This window comes from Hydra vulgaris, chromosome 04 (assembly GCF_038396675.1).
Source record: "Hydra vulgaris chromosome 04, alternate assembly HydraT2T_AEP".
Classification (NCBI taxonomy): Eukaryota; Metazoa; Cnidaria; class Hydrozoa; order Anthoathecata; family Hydridae; genus Hydra; species Hydra vulgaris.
In genome coordinates this window covers 22,875,001-22,898,117 of record NC_088923.1, presented here as the reverse complement: position 1 = coordinate 22,898,117, position 23,117 = coordinate 22,875,001, and the positions used below count along the sequence as shown (strand labels likewise).

The window sequence follows — 23,117 nt, the reverse complement described above, 5'->3', positions numbered from 1 at the left end:
ATCTTTTGTTCCCTCTCGACAATTCCAGGTCAAACCTCACTCTTCTCCATGGTTTTCCTCACACTATGCTGCCGCGATTGCCAATGGAAACCGTTGCTTCCATATTTATCAGCCATGCAATTCTCCAGAAAACAGACGTCTGTTTATTACTGCTAGAAACCATTGTAAAAAGGTTTTGTCTAACGACAAAACCCACTATTTTCAGGTCATGAAATCTCGTATCTCATCTTAAAAAGTAGGCTCTTGTGACTTCTGGAGAATCTTTATTAGTATCAATAATAAGGGCAAATCTTGAATTCCACCACTCTTGCATGGTTCAGACTTCGTCACCTCACCTAAAGGCAAAGCTGAATTGTTTGCTAAAAAATTTTCATCAATATCATCTCTTGATTCCACTAGTTGCGTTCTACCTGATATTGCCAACAAACAGGTTGATCCATCGCTTGACATTCGTATCACTCCACCTTCTGTATCTAAAGTGATTTTCTGCCTAGACTCTTCTACAGTTTATGGCCCGGAAAACGTACCTGCTATTGTCTTGCAGAAGTGTTCTCCGGAGCTGTCGTCTATACTCTCAAAACTATTCAACAAGTGCTTATCAGAGTCTTGTTTTCCAGCCTGCTGGAAAGCGGCATCAGTTATCCCTATCTTCAAAAATTCTGGAGAGCGATCTGACTTGTCTAACTACCGTCCCATTAGTCTTCTTCCTATCATAAGCAAGGTTTTTGAATCTTTAATTAACAAACACTTAATTTCTCATCTTGAATCTAATAACTTACTTTCTGACCATCAATATGGATTTTGATCTTCTCGTTTTACAGCTGATATGCTAAAAGTAATAACTGATAGGTTTTATCGTGCATTAGATAAAGGTGGAGAGGATAAGGCCATCGCTTTTGACATTTCAAAAGCTTTTGATAAAGTTTGGCATGCTGGTCTTCTCCATAACCTTTCTTGTTATGGTGTATCTAGCAACATCTTTAAGATTATCAATTCCTTCCTTTCCAATTGTAGCATAAAAGTTGTTCTCGATGAACAGCACTCTTCTTATTATTCTGTAACTTCAGGGGTTCCTCAAGGTTCTATCCTTGGCCCTATACTCTTTTTAATTTACATTAACGATCTTCCAGATATTCTCACATCTAAGGTGGCATTGTTTGCGGATGATACTATCAATTATTCTTGTCGTGATAAGAAACCAACGCTCTCTGACTGCTTGGATGGGGCATTTGAGCTTGAAAAGGATCTCACTTCTGCTACAGTATGGGGCTTACAGTGGCTAGTGAACATCAATACAGATAAAACTAAATTTTTTTCAGCCAATTGTTATCGCAATAATTTAGATTTTCCTATAATTATGAACGGTGATGTACTCGATGAGTCATCTAATCTTCATCTTCTAGGATTAAATCTTACTTTCAGTCTTTCTTGGAAAACTTATATCAAATCAGTTGCAAAATTAGCATCTGCTAAGGTTGCATCTCTTTATCGAGCTCGTCACTTTCTATCTCTATAAATCTCAAATCCGGCCTTGTATGGAATACTGTTGCCATATCTGGGGCGGATCTTTTAACGATGCTCTTTCTCTTTGTAAACATAGTTGGACCTGCTCTTGCAGCCAACCTCCAACCATTATCACATTGTCGTAATGTTGCTTTTCTTTCTCATTTCTACAAATACTATAATGGGCACTGCTCTTAAGAGCTAGCGTCTCTTGTGCCATCTACTAAAATTCATTCTTGTGTTACTCGTCATTCAATTAAGTGTTATCCTTTTTCTGTGACTGTTCCTAAGTGCTCCAAAAACGCTTATTCGTCTAGTTTTTTTCCTCAAACATCAGCTCTTTGGAGTTCGTTACCTTTATCTTGTTTTCCTGTCATATAACTTGCAATCCTTTAAGTCGTCCGTCAATTGTTATCTTGCTCTACAATCTTCATCTTTTCTCTTTCAGTAACTTCCAACTTTATTTAGTGGCTGCTTGCAGCCTTGTTGGAAGCAAAGATGTTTAAAAAAAAAAAAATATATAAACTTCCAATATAAAATCTGATGAACTTTGGTTTGAAAGTAACTGAAAAGTTATTGGTTTTTTTTACATTTTTGAAAAACATAACCCACCATGACCCTTCATTTCACACTGGCTCCCATATATAAGTGATTTTTTTTTCTTCAAAAGTGTATCAACCTGGGTCACAAAAGAGCCAGAATTTCATAGTGTTCATAAATAATAATGGTTTTAAATAAAAATGAATTGCCTAAATTTTTTTAACAAAAAGCAACAATTTTTAACAAAAAATTAAAAAGATGGTTTTTCAAAACAATATTTTTGCAAAATTTTTTTTTTTAATGTTTAAATAGAAAAAATCATGCATTTTGAAATCACTATAAAATTCTGGTTTTTTTGAGACCAAGGTTGATATACTTTTGAAAAAAAAAAAATTCACTTATATATGGGAGCCAGTGTGTAATCAGGGTCATTTTGGGTGATATTTCTCAAAAATTAAATAAAACCAATGACTTTTCAGTTACTTTCAAACCAAAGTTCATCTGTTTCTTATATTGGAAACTGGAGATACCAAAAAATTATCAAAAAGTCACATACATAATATCACATATCCTTCCCTAAGATAAAAATTTCTACCTTTTTTTTTTTAGTGTGTAACAATAACGTTGCAAAAAAATTGAAAATAATGTTTCAATAATAAAACTACCTTGGCCTCCGAAGCTTTAACTGAAACTACGCAAAGCACTTAAAACAAATCAAAGTAATTTTTACAACACCACCTAATTTAAAAACAATTCTCTGCAGCAAAAAATCTAAGTGACAGGGTTATTCATTCTTATATTCGTGTTTATTCATTCTAATATGCGCGTTTATATGCAAGTCAACAACCCACAAAAAAACTCTAATATACCTTTATATAAACAATAAATGGGCAATTTTTTTTATATAGATGTATTTAAAATATAAATTAGGCTGTTGCCACTGCTGTTTATTCAATAAATGGTTGCTGAGCCAGCGCTTGATTTGTGTAACTACACATATGGTTGTACAACGGAATTAAATTAAGCTCTGTAGTATCCATATTACTTTTAACATTCCTGTTTACCCCATCCACATTTCAAGACCTTTCTTCCTGTTGTTAAGTATGCTTTAAAAATGAAATTTTTCTATTGGATTAAGCTGTAGCATGTATGCTGGCAGATACTTAACAACTATTCCATGAGAGGCTATTGTTTGCCTAACAGAAAGACTTTAGCGGAATTTATAATCGTCCATAACATGCACCAGCGCTTCCACATCTGCATTCATAATCGATTGTGCCAACATTGTAGTAATGGAAGTATAAAATGAATCTGCATTCCAGCCTCCAGTTTTTATTTTATAAGCCAGCACTTCCGTTGTTGAAACAGCACAAACCAAACTAACATTCTTCCCACGATTTGAAGACGACTGTAAAATTCCTAGCGCACCTTTTAGCGTAACCATATGTGCTGTTGGTGTGCACATTAAGTCCAGTTTCATCTGAATAAATAATTTTTTCAATTGAAACTCCATCAATTTTGCTTGCAAATGTATAGCGTGCATCAACAACTCGTGTTGAGTTTTGTTTTTCTGGCACATGCGCAACAACCTTTCTTGATAAATCCGAGTGTTTGAGTTTTCTTGAAATAGTAAACTGAGCTATGTTGAGGCCTGCGGCAGAATGATTTTCTTTTATTGCTTCTTGTACGCCTAATTTAATAATTTTTTTTATTTGAGCCTTTATAGGTCTTTGACCTCGTTTTTTATTAGAAAACGACTTAAATGCAGTCATGTGGTCAAAAAGTTTTCAACTTTGCGCTTAGGAAGTGGAGAGGAAAAGTGGAGAGGAAAAGGAGAAGTGGATATGCATGTTGTTGATTCATATATTGCAACTAAATGCTTAAGCATCTCAACGTGCTCTTTTAACGTGCTATTTTCTCTTCCATCCATAGGGCAAATATTTGTGTAATAATAATAATTTCAAATAATTAGTTTTAAATCTAGATAGATTTATAATTAGGTAAATTATATTTTATTCAATCAATAAATTTAATAACAAAACTGAATAAAGACTAAATTAAGTAATAAAAAAAAGGTGGTTTGTACTTCATAAACAAATTATCATCGAATGTAAAAAGTCTTTGTCTTAAGTATTTTTAAACTCTTTTACCAGGAAACAAGGACGATAAGTTTTGAAAAATTTTTGCTTTTTTAAAAGACATATAACAATGAATAAATAGGCTTTATAATAATAAATAAACACCATATAAAAATGAATAGACCCGCATATAAAAATGAATACCCCTGTAACAACAGATGGAAATCTTGGGTGTACAATCTTACTTATTTGCGTGGGGCAATTTATTTTGAGGAAACGATAAAGAGGGTTTTTCAAAGAGCCATAGAAATCCAAAATACAAGAATTAATGGCAATTAGCATGCTTTTTTAGCATCTGAACATTGCAAATAATGCAATCGGATATTCGACTGGCTGAATCCAAAAAAGTAATCTTTAACTGACAACTAACATGATAAAAAAGTAAGGGAATTGCCTAAAATTAATTATGCGCAGATCTTTCTGGATGTTAAAAAATACTTGCATCTTCTGAATTATCACTTAAAATAAAATTAGATAGTACGCTTCTTCAAGCTTTCCCCGGAAGCGCGGGCGGTCGCACGCCTTGTTTGTCCACGCCTAAAGTAATTTTTTTTAGACAACTTGACCACGTTCTTATATTGTAAAGGTTTAAAAAGTTTGTGGCAAAAACAAAGCTAAAAGAAACTAGTGAGAATAAAACAGCATTACTTGAAAACCTATATTAAAAAAGGTAAAAAAAATGAGTATTAAAAATAAAAATGTTGTCAAAAAATATATATATACCTAAATATTTTTCTGTTTTTGCTTTCTTTATTTTTAAGGGCGTTTGTTCTTTTTCACTACCAAAATTGATACACGTTGAGGTCAAAAGCAAATAAGAATATAACGAAAATAATATTTTTTTTGATATACAATTTTTCGCGACCTTTTTTAGTTAGTATATTAAAGTTATACTTTTTTTTTGCGCTAGAAACATTGACAATTTTTAAAGTTGTTTTTCTAATGTTTTCGCTAAACTTTACTGTTTTAATCAATGTATCAGAAAGCGAGAAAACTAATTACTTCTTATTGGTAAATTTTTTTTTTTTTACAATTTTTGCATGTAAAAAATTAAATCATTAATACTTATATTTAATTATAAAAGCTTTGGTTGCTTTCACTGTCCTCATTGAAAAAGTTTGCACTTTCGTTGGATTATGCAAACTGTGCATTTAAACCCGATTAGTTCATTTTCTGATGTTATTGAAGATGCTCCGAGAGGTCGTCGGCTAGTGCATTGTTAATTTAATGAGTTTTTTAGCGAAACTTTTAGGAGCCTATTTAAATATTTTTTAAGCTTTTTTAAGCATATTTTCAAACAGGGCAATCGTTATGATCATTCGGCCTGGTGAATAAGAAGAGCAACTGCTTTTACTTGGTAATTGGTCAGCCTTACGTGAATAAAAACTTTAGCAATTTTATTCACTTATAGATGAACAAATACTCAGCGTTTTTGGAGTCAATTGCTTAGTCTTACGTGAATAAACATTTGCGCGAGTTTGCTAAAATTTTTATTCACTTGAAGCCTGAACATTTACCTCCAAAAACGCTGAGTAAATGCAATTGCTTTTTTTTATTCACCCGGTCTCTAGTTATTCGTATTAAAGTTGGACATCGGGTAATATAAAAGAAACATTCTAAGGCATGCATCAAATGAGGTAAATGCATTTATAAAAGAAACCACTTTATTCTTTTAATTAATTTATTCCTTTATTACAAATTTTAATAATCAATAATATATTATACAAATAAATAACAATTTATTTTCTTATTATATTGTATTGAAAAAAGAACTTAAGAATAGCAAAAATCTTTTCGCTCTTTTAAAAAACAATTTTTAAGCGAAAAGACGTAATAAGAAACGTAAGAAAAAAATTAATATTTCTTAATGTTCCAGCGTACATACAAAATTTCTCAATTTTACGGACTGATAGAAATCGTGAATAAAATGTATATCAAAACATTTAATTGTTGTTAAATTTTTATTACGATAATACGCTTTTTTTTCATCAACTTTTATAACCTAAAAACAACAACCACTCTAGAGAAAAAAATGAAAAAGTTTTATAAAATTTTGAAAAAAAAATGTTTTTAAATCTTCTTGTTTCAATTATTAAGCTTTCTAGTTTATATGATTAAAATGTGATATTTCGTTTGAATTTTTTTTCTTTATTTTAGGATTGTTTTTTTGATTTTTTTTCAATGGATGTTTGACTGATTGCCACAAACCATTGAAACGTTTTAATGATGCAAACTGCTGTGGTCTGTGAGTCTGAAAAAATTACTTTAAACTTGGACGAATATAGCGTGCGGTCGCACGCTATGTTTGTCCCGGAGAGACGTGCTGCTGTGTTTACATTTTATAACTTTTTATAATTTCACGTACAACAAGAAACGTCGCTTAACACCTAATAAGTAAATAAGTAAAGTGAATACTTTTTTATTATCATTTTATTTTTGTACACTTTTAATCAAGTTGTTTGATTTTGTTTTAGAAGTCCGCCAATATTAAACACCCTTCGCGAGACACAAAGTTTGTTTTCAACAACTTGTATAGCAAATCCTCGGAAAATTAAAAAAATATATTTAACTAATCTAATTTATTATTTTAAAATTGGAAAACATAACAAACGCTAGTTATTGATTACTCTATAAAAAAAAACGTAACATACCCAAGTTATGTTCAATTTCAATACATTCATCTTCTACATTGTATGAGCTGCCTCGTAACCATTTTAATGTTTTACAGGCTTCGTATCGCTTCTTTTTAGCAAACAACCATCTAGGAGATTCGGGAATAAACAAAACTAAAAATTCCATTAATAAAGCAATAACAAATGCAGCTGTGGCTGATTGTTTGGGGTTGCTGTATGAACCTATTAAAAAAGCTAAAAATATCCCTATAGTGATACCAATTTGATTTACAACTCCTAACCTTCCACGATATTGAAATGATGAAACTTCCGCAATATATATCTAAATAGCAAATATGATTTAAACTAACGGTCTATTTTTTATTAGACAAATAAAGTAAGAAATTAATTAAGAATTTATAACTAACTAGGTAGGCATTAACAAGCAAATCGAAAAAATTTACAGTTGCCTAAAAGAACCTTTTAAATACACTATTTTATGAAAAACATTCGTATAGTTTACTTACGGGGACAGTGAGTGAACACAAACCGGTGGCAACCCCTGTTAACATTCTACCAATATATAAATTTGTTCTATTGGGAAAATAGCCTATTAAAATCCATCCTGGAGTGTAAAATAATGCCGATATCATTATTCCTTTTTTCCTTCCAAAATATTCTAAGCAGAAACCTCCAAGAATCAATCCAACTACAGCGCCGATTCCAAGCAGAGACTGAAAAAGAAAGAATATTAGTACCTTTTTGTAAAACAATGTATGGCTATCAAGTATAAACATATGCACCAGTTGCTAAAAACGGCACTGTTTTCAACTTACTAATTTAAATAAAATTTATTTAAAAATAATATTGTGCATAAGTTTGTAAAAAACACTACAATACTTAGGCTTGAAATATACTATTCAGTTATAGCTTTTTCAGTAACAAACTATAATTTACATGGTTTAGTGCTGTAATAAAATGATATTTCCATATTCCGCTTTATATTTTTAATTATAAAAGTTTGCTCTAATATTTATTGAAAAGCTTACTTCACATAAAACTTTTAAAAAATCAGTGATAAATCTACATCTTAAGAAATAATTGAATTATTTAATAGCAGGAGAAAATTTGTTTATAAAAAAAATTGTTGCTAGAGTATTTTCTGTTTTTTTGTTGGTGAACTTGAAAAGATGATGTTTGTGACTTATTTTAGTTCAACTGGCACATCTAGTTTCTTTTTCGGAATTAATATCTGTGTAGACATGTGTTTGTCACGATTCAGGTGTAAACCAAAAACAATAGTATATTGCGAGCAGTTTAACTCGAGTTTAACTCGTGTTTTTTTTAGGTTTTGAAGTCAAATTTCAACTGTGCCATGCTTTTATCAATGGTTTCACATCCCTTAGAAAGTTATTATAGTAGTGATTTATTATAATACTACGGAAAGCTATTGTAATATTAAATTATTATAATTTTATGTTTCCGTAACGGTGAAATAATTAATATTTTAATTGGATTTTAATATAAATAGTATTAATTAATTTTACGGAAAGAAAACCATTTTTGACATCTGTTATTCTTTTTGTTTTAGTAGTTCAAAACTCCAGTCTGAAAGAAATGCCAATCACAAAGCGATGTTTAAATTTAATTCCGGGTCAACAAAGTGTTTGATTAGTTGAATCAATGAACTATTCGTCTCAAAAAATAGAGTTTCTTTGTCTCCATGACTCGACAAAAAAAGATTTATCTCTGTTTTTTTAGATAAAGTTTTGATCTTTGCAAACTCATTTAAAAAAAAAAAAATATTTTAGACTTTTTTTAACTGTATTCAAACAAACACATCGATATTTAAATCACTTGCCTAATTTAAATTATCTATTGAAAAAGGTGGGTTAAAAAAAAACCTTTATGTAAAATTAACATCAACTTAAATTTCCTAAAAATAACGTTGACTTATAAAATTTTAAAAATAAGGAAAACAATCACATCAAAAAGTGACTTAATTTAATTAATTTCCAAAATAAAATGTACTAAAAGATATTAAATAAATTAATGAAAATATTATGATTAATTTTTGGATTATGTTACAAAAAAAGTTTAAAAATACAGTGTTTTTTATTATAATTTAAAACAAAGTTTTAAATTCTATGAATAGGTTATCAATGGGGGAGATCTGCCTGAAGAATATTTGTATATTCCAACAAACAGTTTTTCAGATGATGGTACTGATTAAAATTTGTTTATAAAAATATAAATAATAACTTTTACCGCAAACAAAGTTTCATTGCTAAATTTTGTGTATTCGGTATTGAACGGTGAGGTGTAACCAATGCTGAAACCAACGCATACAGATGCGATTGAGGCAATAACTACAGCTATAAACAATGTTTTAAATTGTTCGTTATCTTCTGATAAACTAAACGATGCATTTAATGAGGTATGGTCGTCATCATAAGTCATTTTTTTCAGAAAGTTTACTAAAATAGTAATATTATATTAGTTAGAAGTTATATCAAAAAAAGTCACTAGTAAACATTTTTTAGTGGATTTGCTGTGGACCTATATTGGCATTTTAAGCGGTTTATTTTAGTTATGCTCATTGGTCACTTAATGGACCATTAGCAGCATCCGCTATAAGTGGCCAGCCGTTAACTTTTCATGTGATATAGTGACTAGTCATCGGTTAGCCACTTTTGGCAGATGCAACTAATGTTCCACTAAGTAGCCGATGAGCAAAACTACAGCTAAAAATGCCTATATAGGTCCACTAAAGTTCAATTATATTATGTTTGCTGAGTAGGTATGTATAGTTACAAAGACACATTTTTAAAAAAATATGTTTTTTGAAGAGAAAAATTAAACTTATCTCTTATTAAACAACTAATCATGATGAATTGTTTAATAAAGTTTTTTAATAAAGTTGTTTAATAATGCAAAGTTGTTTTTTAGAAAGTTGTATAATAACATTAAGTTGTTTAATAAAGTTTTATAAATCTTAATTTTAATTTAATTAAGTTTCTTTGTTTTATTTAGGATAAATATTATTTTAATGTAAAAAATAAACAGATTTGAATTAAATTATAATAACGTAGTATCATAGGGTACCGTTTGGCTTTTGTCACGCATTCATATTGAATAAATTAAAACTATGGATTCTGGGAGAGAAATGCGGACAAACAACTCAAAAATGCATAACAGCAACAATACAAGTTATTCAGTTTTCGATACAAACTCTCAATAACTTTTTGAATTCATGTTTAGTGCTTGTGAATTTTTAAGAGCTGATTACAATGGAAGAATTAGTTGCGATCATTTAGTTTAAATTTAACTTTCTAAAGCCTTATTACTCCAAGTTTTTATTTTTATCAGTAGACAATTTTTTTCCAATAAGTAAAAACTTAATAAACGAATAACTTAAATGAATTTAAACACGCTCAAGTTGGGTATATTTTCCAAAAGCTAACTAATTACCCCTCCTTGGTATTAGGCACCTGGACAGTGGGCCAGAATAGTCAACTTTGAGACAAAACAAATAACTAGTTTAATATTTGTACTCTATTTACCAAATTTACCTAGAGTACCAAAATTAGGTATGCGCCTCTTATGAAAGTAGTAACTTTTATATTTAGTTGCTATGGATAACTTTTATATTTAGTTTAATAACTTTTATATTTAGTTGCTATGGAAACCTAGTTTTGCATAGCAACAACCTGTTTTTGGTAGCTGTAGATTTTTTATTTGTGCTACGTACGCTATATTTGACGTGTGAATTAATACGAGGTATTTGCTTCTTATGAAGTGATTTTTTATATTTAGTTTTTAAGGTTACTTAATTTTGCAGAGCGAAATTAGGTGGTATATTACCTATGGTTTTCTAATTTTGCATAGCAAAACTAATTAACCATAGCAGTATATTTAATTAAAATTTATATTAGTTAAACAATCAATTTTTTTACACATAAATTTATAACTTGTTTCTTAACAGCCCTAAATGCAATAAAACTATACATAATTTAGAATATAATAAAACAAACAGAACACATAACTTGTTTATATACCAGGAGAACATAAAATTTTAAAAAACAGTAAAAAAAAAAAAAAAAAAATTTTTTCTTTTTTATTGCTGTTTTTTTTTAGCTGGACACCAATCAGATTTTAATTGACTTAATTTTTTTACCTGGACACCAATGGATCAGATTTTAATTGACTTAATTTTTTTACCTGGACACCAATGGATCAGATTTTAATTGACTTAATTATTTTAGCTGGACACCAATGGATCAGATTTTAATTGACTTAATGTTTTTACCTGGACACCAATGGATCAGATTTTAATTGACTTATTTTTCTTGCATGGTCTTGGCGATAACTCTTAAAATCGTTATTACAAGCCTCTTGAGTTTCCTCTTACAAAAAACCAATAGGCAAGATCATTTTTTTCCACTTAAAAGTATTGATGTATTAATATTTTATGCAGACTTTGAGACACGTAGTACCAGGAGTAACATTTAGCAAAATATCTGGCAGTTTTAAAAAAATAATACAGAATTTTTAAAATTTCTTATTCAAAATCACTGCAAATTCAACAAAGTATAACGTGCAATTTTTTAATTAGCAATATATCGATTCCTGTATTTTCACTAAATACGTCTTTATTTAAAAACGCTTTCCTTAGCGTTTCCACTACCGCCTGCTTTTGGTTGATCTACTATCAATCGAAGAAGCTTTATCCAAGAACCTTTTCTGAATTAAACTCTTTTGCTCCATTACTGAATTCTTGGCTTTAAAAGATCTTGCTTGCCAATTTTTACTTTTATTTTATATGCAATATGCAAAAAGCATCCAAAGCCTCTTATCCAATCATGCAAGCTTAAAAGACCATACTGGAGAATATGAGTAAGATGCTTTTTTTAATAACAACTTCAATTTCATTCATACCAGATGGACCACATACACTAAGACATAACTGACTAGAGTCAGTTGCATTGCATAAGTCTGTGCACCTTTTCATCAATTATGATTTCGGTATGGTTTGTAATAAATATTTTTTGCACTTCAAAAACAATGATGGATGGATTCAAATTTACCATTTAATTTTTTAGTGTACTTTTTTTATCAATCGACACAGATTTAGTTTCTTTATTAAACTCAAAATTCAAAGATCTAACTTTCTCCATAAAACAATTTCTTTTTCATCTATACTTGTAAATAGCGCTAAAGGAACAACATAAGTCAAAAATAAAGAGTTTATATTTAATAATTACGAGAACTGCTTTCTGCTTTTTTTAACGCGAATGAAAATAATCAATAATATAAAATCAAAAGTAACCCTAATTTAAGTGATAAAACCTTAATGTTAGTTAATTTAGATCTATTACAGGTAATCAGTAGATCTATTACAGGTAATCAGTTCTCCAATTTAAAAATAATCATATTTTATGATCCTTATTTCATCAAAATCAACAGAATTCATCAACAAAATTTTGGCATTTTTAAGTTACATCGATATCAAATATTAAAACCCCCTCAAAACGAGGGGGTTCTACAACGTTTTATCTTTAGAGCTTGACAGTGCTCAAAGTGGCAAGAAGTAGCAACCAAAACTAATTTTACCTCATGTAAACATGTTAATCATTTGTTGTATACACTTATAAATGTGTTCGCTTGGGTTCCAAAAAGTACCTGGTTATATATATACCTCTCTGGTAATTGTATTTAAACAGGTTTTTTTACTTATAATTTTAAACAATAAAAAAAAAGGTAACAAACATGTATATTTTGTTATTATTTAAAAAATATAACAAGCTATAAATATATTTCAAAACTTACTAAAAAAAGCGCAACGATTAAAATTAATTTCTAATTTGTGGTAAGATAAAGTTGAACAATCAATTTTATAGTTGTTTTGAATATATAATAAAGATACTTTCTTGAATGTATAAAAAAGACCCCTGTTTAACTTATAATTGCAAAAATAGTTCTTAAGTTATAAAAAAAATAATATCTATTTTAAAAAGGCCATAATATATGCTATACACCTACCTAAAAAAAATTTTGTTTTTAAGAACATTATTTATTTGACTTTTTACATAGCCTTGCCCACTGTGACCTAACAGTAAACGCTTAAACAAAAAGTTTTTGGACAAGGTCAGAAAAATATTAACCTGCTCTCTAAACATTGACTTTTAATATGATATTTAAAAAAAAATAATATTAAAAATATATTTAGTTATTAAGTATATATATTTCTTTTTAAAATTTGCGACCAAATAAAATACGTACATATTTACAAAAATGTTTATGAATAAGTTTTAATCTTTAATATTTACGTTTAAACTTCAACTCTGAAAAATTTGTTTAAAATGATTTTTTAATATTTTTTTAATTTTACTTTTTTTTTTGTATTAGTACTTGTATAAAGATTAAACAAAAAAATCTTTATATGCACAGAAAAAAAGCAATTAATGAAAAGCAATGAAAAAATTGCAATTTGCAAATAATAATAACCAAATAAATAAACAGTTAAATTCGTAAAAACAAATTTTAAATTTTACAAAGATATTCCAGCGGACAAATATTGTTTAAAGTTTACCAATTATTAAGTTTCATAAACTAATAAATATGTTAGTGCCAGAAAATAAACCATTACTCCATCAAATAATCTACTATCGATTGAGTTATTTATTTATTTAATTTGAGTCTAAATAAATATGACTACGGAATTGTTCAAAACAAACAAGTGCTTTTTAGAATTCTTTTTATTTGCAGAGCTTCTTTTTTTGTCAACTTTTCTCACATTTAAAAATAGTGCAATATAAGTATTTGCTTGTTTCTGTAAAAGCAAGATATTTTATTGACAACGAAACAATCTTGAAAGTTAATACACTACATAATTCCATACTTCTGAAATAAAGCCTCGTCACTAATGGTACGGTGAAATAAAGCCTCGTCACTAATGGTACGGTGAAATAAAGCGTGATACATGCTTATGCTTTTTTACAAATAACTATTAAGGCTTTGTTTTAACCCTCACATTCTTTGAGCTGAAATATGAAAGTTGATAATTTGCTAGTCCAAGAAAGTCATAAAAGTAGAAAATTGAGATTCATTAAAGTGATAAAACTATATTTTTCTTGTTCATTTAATTAAAGACTAAGTAATAAAAAATAATTAACTATAAAATCATGACTGTTTCCAGAATTAAAATTAACAATGCTGCATTCTGTATTTATATCAGAACTAATAAAGAGTTAACAAATTTCTTTGTTATGATGATTATACATATTATTTACACTTATGTTGATATTATTTTTATTCTTTTAGACAAGAAAATCTACAAGATGTAAACTTTTTGTTTAAATATATAATGCTGAAAGCTTTATTTTTCTTTTTTCCGAGTTTTTCATCGAATCTTCAGTTATTCCTATTTTTTTAAATTACACCAGGTGGCAAACGTTCAAGACAGCAAGAATCTGATGAGAATAAATCCTAATAACATTATGTTAATGCACTTTTATACACACTTTTTTCAGAATTAGTATTAAGTTTCTTTGCATTTTGTTTTGTGTTATTTTGTTTTTCGATCTCAGAATGCCTTGCCAAAAATTTATAAAATCTATTTTTATAACCGCAACGGACCCTATTTAAACAAAAAAGTTTCTAAATTAGATTAAGAACGTGAATTTGATTGGCTTAATCTTACTCAGTGCGCATCAGGCTAGATGCGGTTGGGATCTCACTAACAGTTAACTTGTCTCAACGAACTGACATTGTTCCAATATAGATCCGTAGCAAATTTAATAGAAAATATTCTATAAAGTTTTTAAAAATGGTCTTTTAACTTTTTGACTTTAGACAGAAACAGGTCAATTCACAATTTTCAAAAATTACTTTATGAGCAATGTCTTCTTGTTTTTAACGGTGATCTTAGATAGAAATAATCAAATCACTAAAACAATTTGTGTTTAATTCTTTTCTCTGTAAAAGTAGTTTTGGAAAAAAGACAAAAGTTTTTTGGAAGTTTAAGTTAAACTTTTTAAACTATCCTCCTCTGAAATCCCGGCAAGCAAGGAAGTTTTTTCTCGTCAGTTTGAAGTCAATCTTCGCTCTACATTTGATCTTTCACTCATTCACTCAATCTTGTTTTTTTTCCTTCTTGTGTAGCTATTTTTTTTGTTTGATTTATCTTTTCCAAAAGAATCGGGAGAATAAATGTCTTTTTATCATTACCAGAAACCGATATGAAAAAGTTATACCTGGTATTAAGATCTCTTATTTTTTGACTAATAAATCGTTTTATTTAAGAAACTAGTTTTTAGAGGCTTTCAAAACCATTTTAAAAAATATAACATTTTCCCCATACATTGGTCTGATCTTATCACTCAGTGATAAGACAGAACTATTTGAAAAGAACTTTTCTGTTTGTTTCAATGACCGCACTTTATATGTCCTCATAAAGAAACAGAGTAATTTGTATTTATTCTTAATTAAACTTCAACAAATTTTTATTCGTACAGCCTTCCCGTCAAATTTTTACAAAATTGTTTTCAATAACTTTTTTTATTACTCTTTGAACTAAAACAAACTTGTTTTGGTTCAAAGTATTCTTGGATATATATGACAAGCCTTTTGTTTTAGTTCAAAGTCTTCTTTAATATTTATGTCAAGCTTTTATATGGTTTAATTTTGCTATTTTATTTTATTTTTGTTTAACTTAAAATAAAAACTTTTCTATTTATATGGTATATAATAAAATTTATATTTACTTGTAAAACGAAATTATGCTGAATATGAAATATTAACAAAAAACAAACAAAAAAAAACGTTGGCTCAATTAGCATGTAACTAGCAATTTCAAAAAAATTTGCTAATTTTGTTTGGCTATTTTGATGAAAAGAACTCGGGCCGTATTCTCATCTCTCCGTTAAACCTTACGGAGCGTTAGTCAAAAACTTATTATTAACTACATTAATAAAAAAATTCTTTAAAAATATAATTTTTTAAACATAAATGTTTTATTTTGGTATTAGTTTTATTTAAACGAATTTATAGAAATTTTCGTCGTTTCTTTACGTAGAAATATTGTAATGAAATTTTAGAGAAAAGCTCCGTTAAGCTTAACGGGTAGATGTGAATACGGCTGCAGGGAAAAATACTCTAAAAAATAAAATATTTATAACTTTTGTTTACAACTGGAATGACTGTTCCAGCTAAACAAATGTACATTAACTCAAATGAGCTCTGGATAAAATATTTGCCAAATGTTAGGTTCTTGATTACGTATATTTTTTTGAGTTCCTATTTAAATATCTAATAAAAATGAATAAAAATCTGTCTAAAACCATACATTACTTTTCATGTTCTTATTGCTAACAATAGCAGTGCCAACAAATAATTATAGATAAAAACTAAAACAAAGATATAAATGGAAATACCGACAATTAAACAAACGACGTTTCAAAAGTTTTTAAACATTCTAATAAACAACAGGCAATTCAGTTAATTAATTACGAATAATTTTCACAAAATGCTTTTTTTATTCTCTTCTTGCTAGCATGTAGCTATTTAACCATTCATCCACACAATTCAAGACTCCAAATATGGTTAAACGAGATAATATGGTCAAACGAGAAAATATGGTTAAACGAGAAAATATCAAAATGCTCTTCTTATCAACAGTCTTTTTAAAAAAATAAATTGCACGCTTTTTTAAAAATTCATATGATAATTCATCTCTTGTTTGAAAGAGACTCCCTATTTTATATAAAAGTATTTGATGATCATCATATTTTTATATCAGACCTAACTTTTATGTTCAAATTTTTTGAAAACCTAATTTTTATCTAAAAATTAAGTTTAGATTTTTGACAATTTTTAAACGATACATGTTCCGAAATAAAAATCCTTTTTTACAATATCTTTTGGTAATTGTGAATAAAGATATTCTGAAAAAAAATAATGATTTGGTTAATCTCAACCAATACCTCATTTTCTTGATTTATTTCTTTTTTTTTTTTTTTTTTTTATTTTTATACATGTTTTATTTTACAACTACAAAGTAATTACAAGTTACCAATCACTGATTGGCAGTAAAGATATACAAATTTAAATCATAAATATAAAGTTCAAAATATACGTGGTAAATAAAAATATAGTTGCTTACAACTCCGAGACATGAATAAAATAAATACCAATTACAACAAGATAATAACGTGTAAGTAAAATTAATCCGAGAAATATATCTCTATTTTACTCCAAATAAAATTTCTGCTTCATTATGTATCTACTATTATTAAAACTGTTTCCGGTAAGCTATTAATAATTATTTCTAGCTCTTCAGCATCAGTATCATCGTCATTCTCTGCATTTGAATTCAATTACATTTATCAAATTGATTGTATACTAAATAAACGAAACATCGGAGTCCTTTAATTCTAAAAGAGATTTTTAGTCCAAGCTTTTTTTTTATTGGAAATGTATTAAGCATAACTCTCATTTTATCTGAAAACTTATTTTTTGTTGAAACAACAACTTTGAATAGTTTAGTAGCAAATGACTGGCAAAAATACAGTTAAATTAAAAATATTTTCGGTGATAAATTTGATGCTGGTTTTGATTGATGATTTTTTTTATCTAGCATTGCAGATACTTTCGCGTGCTTAATACAAAGGAGGGTGAGAAAAAAGGCATGGGTGGTAATGTTTGTTCAGATCTAATAAACGCGGGGAGAGGGGTCTTATTATAAATGTGGTTGTGATTTTTTTACAGAACACAAATAAAGAATTTAATTATAGTGCGGCTTGGAGTCAAATACGCACTTTTTTGACAACCTAGTTTTTGACAAATTGAAATTTACAAGATTTTTTTTAAAAGGTTAACGATTTTTAAAGCCTGATTACATTAAATGGTTTTGTTCTTATCAGTGACTGATAAATAAATTATCTGATTTTTTTTAATTAGTTTTGGGATGTTTTTTTGTTGATAACAAATAAAATTTATCAAACGGGTAGTTAAGGAGTCTTAAGTAGCTTGGGTGAGTGGGAAAAATTTCCGTTAATTAATAAACGTTCTTTCTGGGGTGTTAAGCACCTAAGAGTACAGGTAATGTAGTCAGAAAGTTTGAAAATCAGAAGTTTGGTAATGTAGAGATTTATTTCTTTAGTGAAAAAAAAAATGATTTGTTTAAAGCTTTTTTATTTTAAAAAAGTTTAGGTTGACATAAAATGAGTTTATGTTTTGATAAATTGAAATAAAAATTCTTTGTAACACCATCTTTACTATTTACATTTTCGTATAAAATTAAAGATTGCATCATTTGCGCCAGATAAATCAAGTCGTCAGCTCGAAATACTAGCGTCGTATCAAAAATTGTTAATATTATATATAAATTATCTATTTTGTGTAAATTAAAATTACGTAAATGTAAAAAATTATTTTTTTACAACGCTACAATATAACGTTATACAATAAAAAGTTTTTTCATAAACCATGTTTACATAAATTAGATAACATTTAGATTAATTTAGATAACATAATTAACATAATGTTAGTTTACATAATTTAGATAATTTAGATATATTAGATTACATAAATTAGATAACATTTTTATTTATAATTTAAAAAAATTACTGATTCGACACATGCATTTCTAGCAGACGAAGTGTTAAATTTTTACAGAAATAGATCAAAAAGCAAAAAAATTTTAACAAATGTAATGTACGCAATAACACAAAAGTCAAGTTTAATGAACGTCCTGATCTTATTTTAAATACATAACCACCCACAGACAGACTACTCGTGATCTTTATTTCCTTAACAATAGTTATTCAAAATATAGTTCCAGAATAACTGTAAAACTATAAATCTTTGGTTACCTTTAATGTTCACTTATTGCGGAGAAAAAAGATCTGATTTATTTTGAAATAAATAAATATTATTATGATTAAGATGAAACACATTACTATGAACTTCATGTGAAACTGTTCGGTATTATCATTTAATACATTGATTCCTGTTCTGGTACTGATATTTAATGTACATGTAGCCTAGATAAAAAAAAAATTGGTTCATTTATTAATAACCGTTAGATAAATAAAATAAAATAAAAATGTTTTTGAATATCTTAAACACTTTTGAATAAATACAAAAACCAGTTTCAAACTAGTTGTATAATAATGTACATTATTGTGAATTTTATCAAAATTTGCTCAATATTATCATTTTTTATTTAGATTCTTGTAGAAGACAGATAATATTTAAAAATCAAAGTTAGGTTTGGTTCAAAAAAATCATTTTAACTTGGTTTAATTGATCGTGTATGCTCTAGAAGCTTATCTTTTTTATTTGAAACAATCACTGCAACAATAAACTAGTTTTAATAATGTTTTAATAAAAAATCTAATAATGCCAAAAAATGGCATTATTAGAATTTGTTAACTCTAGCTCTAGTGTGGAAACTTATTAGAGCTGGAAGTTAGATTCAAAAAGTAGAAACTTGAGTTTCCTTTTTGATGGAATATTTTAAATTTAACTCAATTAGTTGAATTTTGTGTTTTAAAATTTATTTTTTAAACAAATTTTTTTAACCATAATTTTATAATTTTTGTCATAGATATAGAGCCTTAACAAAAATCATCAGGAGTTTACAAAGTTTTGAAAGCTTCCAAAATATGCTATTTATTTGCTCAGGTATGATATGCGAAATTCATATAGAGCTGGAATAGAAAAAGCCGTTATGCTTGATAATTTTTTTAAAGATCCAGATATCAACTTAGACAGTCAAAAAAATATGGTTTAAGTTTCATGGGACTTAAAATCTATTAAAAATAACACAGAACTTATTTGTTTTGGTGTTGATGGTAAAATTGGTAATAAAAAAATTTAGTTGCAAAAGAAATAAAAATTGAAGATGGTAAAATTGTATAAAAGACCTGCAGAAAAAGAACTTCATATAACTGTGACTAAATAACATCTCACTAACTTTTATGGCGGGAATTAACTCACTCTCAAACCTTTTTACCTTTTGTTGCAGTAAAATGAAAAAAAAACAAGCTACGAGCCTCAATAAAGTTCTTGAAGTGTATTACAATGCATCAACAAACACATAGCATGAAGTAGGAATGGTTTTTGAGTTAGAGAAAAAACTTGGACAAAAACTTCACACTATAGGCTTCAATCTACATCAGAATAAGCGTCCCTTTAGATCTTTGTATAAATCAATTAATGGACAAACTAAGTCCCCAAATCATTTTGTAGTACCATTAGGAAAAATAAGTAACAAAAAAATGAGTTTCATTTAGTAGTTAAATTTGATGTTATTAAATTTTCAATTACTTTTATTGTTTTCAAACTTTTTTTTTAATTACCATTTTGAGGTTTTTTTGTTACCAGGCTTTTCTAAGACTGTTGTATGGAATTTGCCGCAGGAAATATGATTGTTTAAAGCTCAAGTTAAAAAATTGGTCACCTTAATTATTCTCGCTTGATAACATTAGCAATAAGGGTGATGTATTTATATGTGAAGTACAGTAAATAAAAAAAAAGGTTCAAAAAAAAGTTTCGTTTTATTTGACGTATTTTTGCCTCTATCTCTCTATCAATCAAATTAACGTTGTATAAATAAAGAATATTATTTGGAACGATTTTCGCTCAATTTCTTTATTTTATCCTTATTATTTATAAAGAAATAAAAAAAAAAAATTGTGATTGAAGTCAGAAAAATAACACACGTTACTGATTTGTTGCGAACGTGAAATTCAATGTTTAAAAAAATAATAAAAAATAAAATCAAGTTTAAGAGAGTCAATTTTTAGTCAAACTGCGTACGTACGGGAGGTAATCCTTCCTTATCTCCGTACTCCTTACCTCCGATGACTAATCCTTCCATACCTCCGTACGTACTTTATGGATGGCCCCCAAGCTAGAACACTTTTTTTAAGGAGTATTTTTAATAACATATTTGCGTTTTTGTATAAAATCAGGATCTTAATTTTCGAGAAAATATTTTTAAAATGGTAATACTTAATATTATTAATGCATGAGTAGTTTTATTTATAGTTTGATGACAAAAGCAAAAAAGATTTCTTGATTTTATTTCTTTTCTACAATTATGAATCATTATAACATTATATTTAACTTCTGTTTCTAAATCTATTAAACTAGATATTTCATTATTAAATTTAGGTATGAGATTTGGTGCAACCTTTACCCAATGCTTTAAACAGGTTGAAAGAACTGGTTTTACTTTGGTAGCAACCATAAATACAGAAATAACTTGTTTATTGATAGCAGGTATTATTTCATTAATTCTATTTATCTTTCATTTAAAGTATTTTGAAGAAATTTCAAGAATGAAAAGTGTTATTTTTGGAGTAATGCGCTGCATATATCTCAATTTACTAGTGAGATTTGTAGTAACATTTCTATAACTACGTTTACCAAATGTCCGTAACATTTCAAAATGAATATTTTTGGCGTTGGTACCTTAAAATGTATGCGTACCTTAAATATCAATATTTGAACATAGGTTTCTTTTAATTTCAAATCAATTGGATTAAAGTTTATTAAAGAATATTTTCCAACAAACTAATCAAGGCATTTGAAAATATACTTTGAAACAAGTCCATTCTATGTCAAATATGCATGGATAACTATTTGTATTCTGTATTTTTTATAAATTGAATACTATCTTTTTACTTGAAACATAAAATTGACGTTTAAAATAAGAGGTAAGTTTTAAAAAATACATATAGCAATGATCAATAGGAAAATGACTTCAGCTTCAATTTAAAAACAAGATTTAAACCCTATTCGTGCTCTAGTTATGAGCGAAAACATGCGTTCAGTATCTATTACACCACACCACACTCCTTCTAAAGCTTTCTTTTTTTCTCTGTTCTTTGTTATACCTGTAATTTTAAGTTCTTGGATCAGGTTATTTTAATGACTTTCACCCATTGCTTTAAAGCAGTTTAAAATAAAGTTTATAGAAACCTTATTTTTTGAGTGACTCTAGGGTGCTTTGCAATAAATCTTGAAAAGATAAATCTTGAACAGATAGAACAAAAAAGTTTATTTGGGAGTATTGCCCTTAATGCATTACGTAATTCAGTTTTTAGTATATATGATATTTTTCAAGTTTTTGTTAAATGCAATACTTTATTATATTTAAAGTAATTATGGGCATTTTTTTTATGTCCTTGAAGATATCTGTTTTTGCAGAGAGAGAGAGGTAATATCATTAATAATTTTTGTTATGTGGATTTTGATAAAAAAACAACTTCTTTTTATTTATCTTAATTTTTATATTTGAGTTTAACTTTATTTGAAAGAAACAATCAAAACCAAGCATGGTATAACCCATAAATAAGAAGAACCGTTTAGATTCCGTTTTATATAGATCTAGAGAGGTTATCTTTTTATTAGCTACAGTATGCAAAAAAAAGAAAACCGTACATAAAAAAAAATCATAATTATAAAAATCGCCTCAAAAAAATGAGTTGTCTGTTATACATTTAAAAAGTTTTTTTTAAGATGTTTAAAGAATTTATTTGAGTATTAGTGAACTAATTGCTTTTCAAATTTATTGCATTTTACACAATTATTCTAATGTTGCATAAAATGCATAAAAATTCCATAAAAATTAGTATCGAGTTATACCCCTTTTAGCCTTGATAGCCTCAGCTTAATGACTTAGCATTAAGTTGACCAAATTTTGGGACTCTTTTGTTGTTATATTGTCTCATGAGCTCCATATAGCTTTGTTCAAGTTGTCTTTGCGTCTAAATGCTAAGTTGCTAATTTTTCTGTCCAAAATGTACCACAAATTATCTTTTGGATTCAAGTTCGGACTTTGAGATGGCTATTTTAAAACATTGATGTTATTTATGTCAAAAAATACCTCGTTTTCTTATAGGTATGTTTTGAATTGCTATCCTGCTGTTGAATGAATTCTGTGCCCATTTCAGTTATTAAGTAGATGGTTGCATTTTTGCTTTGAGAATTTACAACACATTGAATACATTGCATCTATTTTGTTATCAATAAATATAAATTTACTTACTCCTTTTCAACTCATACTACTGCAAACCATCATATATCCTTCTCCATGCTTTACACTTCCTCGCGAACTACTCAATTTACAAACTTCTACTTTTTTTTGCCACTTTTTTGGACTCCATCAAATGAGACGAAATTGTATTTTGACTTATCTGACCACAAAAATTTATTTCCAATAAGGTATAAGCGTGTTTTCTTACTTCGTTGCATATTCCAATCAATGTTTCATTTGTTTCTAAATTAAAAAAGGTTTGTTTTGAAATACTCT

The 23,117-nt window shown here is 27.9% G+C and overlaps 1 protein-coding gene across 4 annotated transcripts in view; it reads right to left on the bottom strand.

Moving 5' to 3' along the window:
* The window catches only part of LOC136079662 (facilitated trehalose transporter Tret1-like), a 34,587-nt gene that overhangs the window by 5,734 nt on the left and 5,736 nt on the right, over positions 1 to 23,117 (bottom strand). For 2 of the 4 annotated variants that reach the window (XM_065795818.1, XM_065795820.1), the window contains exons 2-5: positions 18,754 to 18,837; positions 9,062 to 9,270; positions 7,321 to 7,527; positions 6,833 to 7,136 (exon numbers count right to left, since the gene is read on the bottom strand). In XM_065795818.1, coding sequence (XP_065651890.1) covers positions 6,833 to 7,136; positions 7,321 to 7,527; positions 9,062 to 9,253 — 703 coding nt within the window. In that variant the 5' untranslated portion in view covers positions 9,254 to 9,270; positions 18,754 to 18,837. The remainder of the gene's footprint in view (positions 1 to 6,832; positions 7,137 to 7,320; positions 7,528 to 9,061; positions 9,271 to 18,753; positions 18,838 to 23,117) is intronic. The other 2 variants (XM_065795819.1, XM_065795817.1) reach the window with 1 other exon arrangement.